Below are 9,256 nucleotides of genomic sequence, written 5' to 3'. Positions count from 1 at the left end.
GGAAAGAGTATTGGAAAGCTGGTTGGATCTAGATAGGTCTAGGAAGGTCCTGGATCCAATGTACTGAAGAGGTTTACTTCATACTCTAGTCAAGTGATTCTGAGACTTTAGCATGGTGAGAATCCCTTATAGGGCTTGGTAAAAACTACAGTGTGTTGTTCCCATCCTCCACAGTATCAGATTCAGTAGGTCTGGGGTGGGCCTGGGAACATGCATTTCTAATCTCAGGTGATGCTGATACTGCTGGTCCAGGGGCCACACTTTGAGGACCCCTGCCCTGGATAATTGGGGCCCTTGGAATGTTTAGAAGCCAATTTGTAAAATTATCTTGATTGTGTCTAAAGAAGATGACAAGCAGCAGAGTGAAGGATATATTGGAGAGGGAAGAGCCCAGAGGCTATGCTCACTTAAGCATTTTCAGTGTATCACATGTGAGGTTATCAGAGTGTGAGCTGGGATACGAGGTGGGAAGGCTAGGGGGATTCTTTATTGGTTTTAGGACTCATGTGACTCATCTAAAAGCAATGGAGATAATGACCCTACTCTGAATATATTTGAAAATTTCTTCGGGTTGCCAGATTTGGCAAATAAAAATATGAGAAGATCAGTTAAATTTGAATTTCGGATAAAAAAAGATAATTTTTTTAGTATAAGTATGCCCTAAATAAAGCATGTGACATACTAAAGTTTCTCCTTTTTTTAATCTGAAATTAAAATTTAACTGGCTATCCTGTATTTTACCTGGCAATCTTACACTAAATAAGATCCTTTGACCTGTTTTGAAAGTACTTTTGTGGCCTTTTACGATTTTATTTCAGATTTTGATGAATGTCACTCTAATCCTTGTCGCAATGGAGCCACGTGTGTCGATGGGTTTAATACCTTCAGGTGTCTCTGCCTTCCAAGCTATGTTGGTGCACTTTGCGAGCAAGGTAAGAGCTCTTGCAACATTTGTATGATGAACAGGTTGATACTTTTTTTTTTGAGCAATTTTGGCCATGCTGCAAATTCTTTTTTGCAGAGGAAATTCATAGGTTGCCCAAATACATTAGGTTTCCTGATGTGTTCGTAGCTCACAACATCTGAACAACAGTGTTGATTTGATCATTGTTGTTTTACTGATAGAATGGAATTGCAGACAGGCACACTGAGCTGAACTTAAGGACATCTGTCCACCTAAAGGAATGTTGTTGTATGTATTCCTCCTGGGGACAAACTAGGCATTGATTTTAATCCATGTATGTGGCTTGTACCAAGGAGTATTGAATTCAATGTTAGTTGCCTTTATTTTCTCCCCCTAAGCACGTGAGACTCAATGGGCTTATTGTTCATAGTCAATCACCTCTGGAGAATGAATTAATACAGTTGTGTGAATACGTTCGTCTTGGCTTGGCAAATACTACAGAAAAGATACTGTGAACCAGGTTTCTTTCCTACTGAAGAAACATCTACTTTTTCTGAATGAAAGAAAGCCTTAAATTCATGATGGCTTGAATCGTGTGATCCCTGTAATTTGCATTTTATGGCCAACATGAGATGTATTTTGGGTGTTTTTTTGTTTTTTTTTTTTGCGGTATGCGGGCCTCTCACTGTTGCGGCCGCTCCCGTTGCGGAGCACAGGCTCCGGGCGCGCAGGCTCAGTGGCCATGGCTCACGGGCGCAGCCACTCCGCGGCATGTGGGATCTTCCCGGACCGGGGCACGAACCCGTGTCCCCTGCATCGGCAGGCGGACTCTCAACCACTGCGCCACCAGGGAAGCCCTTGGGTGGTTAATGGTAACATTTCTGAGCCCATCAATCAGAAACAGATTGCATACTCAGCACACTCAGTTTTGGACCATCGATTTCCTCTACTTAAAGTCATACAGTGGTTTGGCTTTGACAAAAGTGCTTAATGTCAAACTTCCATTCCACCAGACAAAACGAAAATGAGTGTCTAATAACTCAGGCACATTGGGTCTGGCCTCACCATCAGCTTTGCAGCAATAATCTGGATGGCACCACAATTAAAGCAAAACTAAAAGGAGCATGCATTGAATTGCCAGTGGAAGGGGATGGGTGATGCTTGGGTTTTTCAGGGTTGTTTTTTTTTCTTTTTCTTTATTGCATAGGATGGGTCTGTTTCAGAATTTTTAAAGGTAAGTATGATAATTGACCAGACAAGATCCTCTTCTTTAAGAGAAACGGTAAGAAAGATGCTATTTGTTGAAGAAAACAAAAGGGTGAGATAGTTGAGACATTCATATATCTTACTGATAAAAACGATTCTGACTTCGCTTAGTTCCAAGTATAAGGAGTGATTCAAAAAATCATTTGTTCAACAAGTGTTTATTGAGAACCTACTGTCTTCCAGGCACTGTTCTGGGCACTGGCGATAGAGCTCTGAATAAAACAATGTCTCTGATCTTCCTAACCCACCATAATTATTGGCAGGGAATAAAAAGAGATAGTATTTGTTGGATACTTTATAATTTACCATATGCCTCCAGGGTACACCATTTCCTTTGGTTGACAGCAGTATTTCTGTGGGTTAAGTGGGCCAGAAATTGAGGCTCAGGAAGGAAAAGTGATGTGTTCAAAGTCACACAGCTAGTAAATTAGACAGTGGGCAAAATGAACCTAAGTAGCCTTGGAAAGCCCAGTTTTTCCTCAGTATCTTCACTCTTCTAAAGTAACTTTTAAATATAAGCATTTTATTTATATGTGAATCTGATAGATTCAGCAGCAACATCCTTGGAAGGGTGTTTGGAACCAATTACCTTTTTCTTCTCTTTAAAAGAATATTAAAGAGGAAAATTTTAATTTTTTTTCCATTTCTGGTACCACCTGTCAGGTATATTCTATTTTATCTTAAAGCAAGTTTAACTTTCGTCCACATTATTTGCTGAGAAACAGCTATCCCAGTCTGTTTACCAGATGCAGCTGTGCTCCTGTGATTTGTTGCCAGGACACTGATTTTTTTTTCCTCTTTCCAGGTTGCCTAAGAACAAATGTTTTCTTCATTAACAGCAGTATTGTTGTCTAAACAGTTTTCTATCCAAATTTCAGTGATGACTGTGTTGTTTCTTCAGCTGACCTATTCTGTTCTCTGCTTTAGAAACTTCACAACTCCCAATAACTCTGAAATAGGGGACACATTTGGTGGAATGGTAACAGGTCTTAAAATCTAGAAGAAGGTCTTAGAACATTGGAGACACAGTTCTGTACAGTTTGCCCCCAAAGTCAAGATACAGCTTGCCAGCCAGAAGTGCTGAAGTGTTGACAGTTTCTTAAGGCTTGAGGGCTACATGTCAGAAGTGTTGAAAACATTACCTATATAGCATAAAGAGAATAGATTTTTAGTGGGATTGTTTAAGAGTGACAGTTTCAGCTTCTGTGGTCACGAACAAGTGTTGCCGTACCCTTCCCCACCTCCCCCGAAACACACAGGCAAAACTAAATCTGGGACTTTGTAATGTAACCTATGCACTATGGGAGTTTTAAAGTATAAGAAATATTTCCCAATGTAGGATAACACTTAAGAATACATCAATCCAAAAGAGTTGCCTTTTAATAGATGATATGTATGTCACATTATTCTTAGGTAAGTTGAAAAAAAACAGACTGCTTATGAAATTCTCCTTTCAGAATAGCCTCCTAGAAGATGCTGCTTGATACATAGTCCTTAATTACATATATGATGAATTCATGAATAGTAAGAATTAGGTGAATCAGTGTGGATATTTGGCTTTTTTAAAAAATAAAAACTCATCTGTTGTGTGATTTGCACATTATTTACAATCATTGGGAAGTTATGAGAGTACAGATAAATAATCTGTCCCTATTTGGTTTTAGCAGAACCACCCATGTCCTGATAGGAATATACACACCTGCTAATTGAGGAAGGCATTATAACAATGTCGTTGTCATGCATCTAAATTTTAGGATCCTTTGGTGTTTTCTGTGTAAGAGGAAAAATACTTAATCTATCTTAGTGATAAAAGACAAAGAAAGAAAACCAGACTAAAACCATTTGGGTTAATAGAGGATAAGAGTGTATAGAACAATTTTTTTCTAATATATTATTCAGTAAGTTGTGGCTCCTCTAGAATCTTAAACTGCATGTCTTCAAACAAACGATCATTTCCAAGGTTAAGGGAAGCTATGCTATTACAATATCATATCGTTGACTTTGTCAGTAAGGGTAGCCTAAAACATTTTCCAAGTCTCCTCCCCTATAAACTAACCCCTTCATGTGTGAAGATCTGTTTCCTCCCCACCCTTCCCACCTCACTTCTGGAATCTTCCATGGGAACTCCCCGCCCCCCGCAAAAAAAAATCACTATATCCAAGTAGCCAAAATATGCTTCACTCTTGGGTGCCAAGTGCTACTGTTATACCAAACCACCTAACTGTGTCTTGAGCCCTTTACTGTGAAATTTGGTGGTGTCCAAACAACTCTGTAATATAACTCAAAACTTCCGATGCACATTGTTTAAATCAATTAGTCAGCTGGCTCTAACTAAGCAACAGGCCCGATAGACTAAACTGAAATAAAGACTGCTCTCAGAGATAAGCTGCATCTGTTGTATGATTATGGTCTAAATCACTGAAGCCAGGAAAAAATTAACTCTCTCACCATGCAAGCTTTCCCAGAATTACAGGACGAGGAGGAAATGCAGTGAGAATCAGGAAACAATCTGACTTTCAACTTGACCACCAAGTCAGACATATAAAACGAGCATTCATTTCATCTAGTAGAGTTTTATCTTCATCAATCAGTAAAATTAGGGGAGGGGAGGATGATCATTAGATAATCTGGACTTTTCACAGTGTCTCCAATTTCATAAGCTTTGCAGTTTTGTTATTTACTTTTTTTTTTTTTTAAATAATACACAATGTATTTTTATTTATTTATGGCTGTGTTGGGTCTTCATTTCTGTGCATGGGCTTTCTCTAGTTGTGGCAAGTGGGGGTGACTCTTCATCGCGGTGCGCAGGCCTCTCACTATCGCGGCCTCTGTTGTTGCGGAGCACAGGCTCCAGACGCACAGGCTCAGTAATTGTGGCTCACGGGCCCAGTTGCTCCATGGCATGTGGGATCTTCCCAGACCAGGGCTCGAACCTGTGTCGTCTGCATTGGCAGGCAGATTCTCAACCACTGCGCCACCAGGGAAGCCCCAGTTTTGTTATTTTTTACACGTAACTAGTTCAGTATCTTTGTGAGATGTTTCGTGAAAGAAAATTATTTCTATTGATTGCTTAATACATACAGTTTAATCTCACCTGTGAGTGGGCAAGTCTGAGGGAAGATTGCCAATGAGAATGCAGTTCTAGGGACTTCCCTGGCGGTCCAGTGGTTAAGACTCCGCACTTCCACTGCCAGGGGTGCGGGTTTGATCCCTGGTCAGGAAACTAAGATCCTGCATGCCGTGCGGCACAGCAAAAAAAAAAAAGAGAATGCAGTTTTATGAGCAAGACAGCTTTCCTATGAAATACTTAAAAACTGGCAATCTAGAAAGTATAGCTGAAGCTTACTGCCAGTGCAAAATTTACACATATTTGAAAAATGTTTTCATCTCACCAGGATACTGGTTACAGTATGCTTGTTGCAAAAGAGAAAAAAATATATTTATATACACATACACATATGCATATGTGTATATGGCGTGATGGAATGAGGGGTACTAAATTAAAGTCATTCTTGATAAACTTCAAATCCCGATGCTTTTGCACTGGGAGTTACCTATATTCCCTCTCATTTTGGGAAAAAGGCTCACAGTCCTTAGCTATATCCCAGAAGCTGCTGACTGATGAAGAATTTTTTTCTTCTCTTAGTAAATCTAGCCTGTGGCCATCCAGCTCTCTCTTCGGGAAGTGGGAAAGGACTATTTCCAGAGCCTTTGAAGTCCTTAAGCAAATAGAGCATTCATAATCCTTTTAACCAGAATTCTTATCTTATCACTTGAATGATGCTCTTTAGAAAAGTTGTGTTGGTAAGGAATTAGCCCCAATTGCTTCACAAGTGAGTCAGTAGACACTGCAGTCTAAGGAGGTTTTGAATGGCCCCTTTTCCAGTTTTTCTCCTGTTGAAACTGGCTTTCATCAAGGAAAGAGCAGTTCGATAGTGCCTTTCCAGTCCTAAGATGTATTGCCACCCACTTGGCAGGAATCATTTGGGCTCTCTTTATCATAATTTCTTTGTCATCATGACCAAAACTTGTGAATCCCTTGCTTCGAGGACATTGCATTGATATTGGCTTGGGTCTTCTATGAACTTTTGGATGGGTGAATCAAGTCTGAATGACATAGATGAGTTTAATAAGCCCCTGCCTTGTTTCTTCCCAGACACGGAGACATGTGACTATGGCTGGCACAAATTCCAAGGGCAGTGCTACAAGTACTTTGCCCATCGACGTACGTGGGATGCAGCTGAACGGGAATGCCGTCTGCAGGGCGCCCATCTCACAAGCATTCTGTCTCATGAAGAACAAATGTTTGTGAATCGTATGTACCAAATATACATGGGTTTTCTGAAGCTTCATTCATTCTTACCACCTTCTTAATTTTTCCTGTATCTAACTGAAAACAAATAGCTTTCTCAGTTATGACTCAACTTATTAAATCCTTCATCTGTGAACTAAAATCATCTCTACTACATGAGGCCCCTACTTTGAAAAACACTCAACTGTAACAGGAAGGCATTTCACGGTTTGCCAGCAGTAATAGTTGAAACAGCATGCTATAGGTCAAATCATATGAAATTACTATTTGATCATATTTTGACTTAAAGAAATGACCACCTCTTATGTTTCCAGTCTAATTCTTCCCAGGCTTTTGGTCTCTGTTTTGAATATGTACCTATGCTGTCTAAAGTAAAAGAGAAAATTGCTTTCACTTATTTTTATCCCAGTAATTAAAATTGAATTATAAATAGCACCCTAATCTTATCCTCTGTGCATAATTGGTTCTCATCCAAGTTTCTAATTATTTTAGACCATAGAAAGTGGGCCTCATGTTAAGAACATGAATTGAGGGAGACTGAAAGCTAATGAAACTTATTAACAGAGCTGTTTAATAACTCCTTAGACTATAGCAAAGAGGAGGGCAGCTAGCTTTTATGTAGAAAATACGTAGAAATTTTTTGCTCATGAAGCATTGTTTGATGCTCTATTAAATATGTTCTCGTGATGCCTGCTATCTCTTAGAAGTTTGTTAATTTGCAATCTGAGTAGAGGTTCATTTAACTTTTTTTCATGGTGTCTTTGCCTGTGACTCATTTCATGGTGAAAGTAATTATTTTTGAGGAAGTTTTGCAGATCTGTCCAGTCTAGGTGTTCACCATTAAAAATGCTTTGAGAAGAAACATGTGGCTTCCAAAATGAGGCTAGCATGGGTGAGATCTGTCACATTTTATTGGTTCACTGAATTTTTGCCAATTGCACAGTTTAATAAAAAAGTAAGTGGAAAGTTTGTATCATGAGTAAAGATGAAAAAAAATACTTAATTGTCGTGCACTGCTAGGGAAATAATTGTCCATGTCTGATATTTTAATGTTTCACGATATTTGCAAACTAGCTTTTTGGTTTAAAACACATTGGGCAGAAGAACAAAAGATAATTAGACCATGAAAGATTTTTATGAGCAACTAAACAGAAATCCAGCCAGAAAAGAGGATGCATGATTCATGCCAAAAATAGTTTGCTTTGATACATTTCGTCCATATGTGGGAAAGATAATAAAATGTCTGTGTTGTTCCCCTTCTCAGGTGTGGGCCATGATTATCAGTGGATAGGCCTCAATGACAAGATGTTTGAACATGACTTCCGTTGGACCGATGGGAGCACACTGGTAAGTTACTGATGAAAATGACACTGATTCTAGAACTTGGTACTGTGTGTGTTGATTGCAGAGGCCCATTAGACTGAAGACCAGTTAAACATCTTGCTCAGGGTCACTCGGTGAACTAGACAGGGGTGAAAAATAGAGGTAGTTCCCTGAGAACTGATCCATCTACCAGTGCTACAATCAAGGTGGCTCTCTTAAAAGAAGAGTGTATCTGATTTCCATTGAACCCGTAAACCGCAGGCTCAGCAGAATTGCCTCAGGTCTGTATTTCAGATGGTTATCTTTGTTTTGTATAGCTTCAAAGCAAAAAGGAAAATAATACACATAAGAGAAAAGGTCCTTTAAAAAATACCTTTTCTTCTTACATAATTGCACTGGAAGTCTGCTATAAGGCATGGCTTATTTTTATCCAAGCAAACATGCTCATTTTTTACATCTTAAAAAAGATTGTTGAATTATGATCTTGTAAATTTCTTTCCATTCACTCTGACTAATTATGTGGTTTTTTAGCTTTTTCTACTTCTTGAAGAAAGGAGTGATTTGATACCCACATCCTTGAGTAAGCTGCAATAGGGTTCTTTAAGTCAAGATGGGTGAAGCTGTTTTGAGTCACTACTAGTAAATACACAAGTCTAATTCTTTAGAACTAGTTCAAGTGTGGTTAGCTATAGTGGTGGTTCTGGGCTCGGGGCTGTTCATTAGAATCACCTGGGGAGCATAATGAAAAAACTGGTGTCTAGGCCTCAGCTCAAATTCATTAAAGCAAAACCTCTGGCAGCTATATTTTCTAAGTGTTCCCTGTGTGATTCTAAAATGCAGACGGAGGTGGGATCCACTGGGCTAGACAGTTAAGTGTAAATTCAATTCTAACTTAGATAAAACAAGAGGAAGACTTGAAAATAAGCACACACAAAAAGAGTTTAAAAATTAAGTTTCACTCATTACTGCCGTTCATCTGGGTTTAATGAGTTTGGCAAAACGTAAAGTTCATTCTAGAACAGAGGCCAAACGAATAATTGTTTTCAGAAGTTCTGCTCTGCCTGTTCAGGAAAGCTTCTCTGTGCTCTCCTGGACGTGCCCCTCAGTTTATGTCTGTGTCAGTCATTGTACTCAGTGCTTTGCACTCATTTATTCTCCACAGTAACTTTAAGAGAGGCATTGAGCGTTTTGTAGGTAAGACAAGGGATGGTCAATTAGGCTAAGCTGTTTGCCCACAGTCACAACGCGATTAAGTGGTGAAGCCATAGGCTTTCTCCTAGCTGGCACCTCCTTGACTTTAAAAAGGGTATCCCTTATCACATTTTGCCTTTAGGAACCCTAAAATAAAGCCTGGCTCGCCCTCTCTCTGTCATCACTCCTTATGTTTAATCAGCACTGTTTGTCATTTGTGTGCATAAGTAGATTCTTTGGCAAGATGCAGAAAAAGTAGG

General features: G+C 39.3%; 1 protein-coding gene across 4 annotated transcripts in view; it reads left to right on the top strand.

Annotated features, from left to right (window-relative positions):
* The window catches only part of VCAN (versican), a 114,988-nt gene that overhangs the window by 81,737 nt on the left and 23,995 nt on the right, over positions 1–9,256 (top strand). For all 4 annotated transcript variants that reach the window (XM_007451706.1, XM_007451705.1, XM_007451704.1 and 1 more), the window contains 3 exons: positions 819–932; positions 6,327–6,485; positions 7,747–7,829. In XM_007451706.1, coding sequence (XP_007451768.1) covers positions 819–932; positions 6,327–6,485; positions 7,747–7,829 — 356 coding nt within the window. The remainder of the gene's footprint in view (positions 1–818; positions 933–6,326; positions 6,486–7,746; positions 7,830–9,256) is intronic.

This window comes from Lipotes vexillifer, unplaced genomic scaffold, assembly GCF_000442215.2.
Source record: "Lipotes vexillifer unplaced genomic scaffold, Lipotes_vexillifer_v1.1 scaffold740, whole genome shotgun sequence".
In the NCBI taxonomy this organism is placed as follows: Eukaryota; Metazoa; Chordata; class Mammalia; order Artiodactyla; family Lipotidae; genus Lipotes; species Lipotes vexillifer.
Note: the sequence above shows the minus strand (reverse complement) of the source record. Positions and strands in the feature narration are given on the sequence as shown.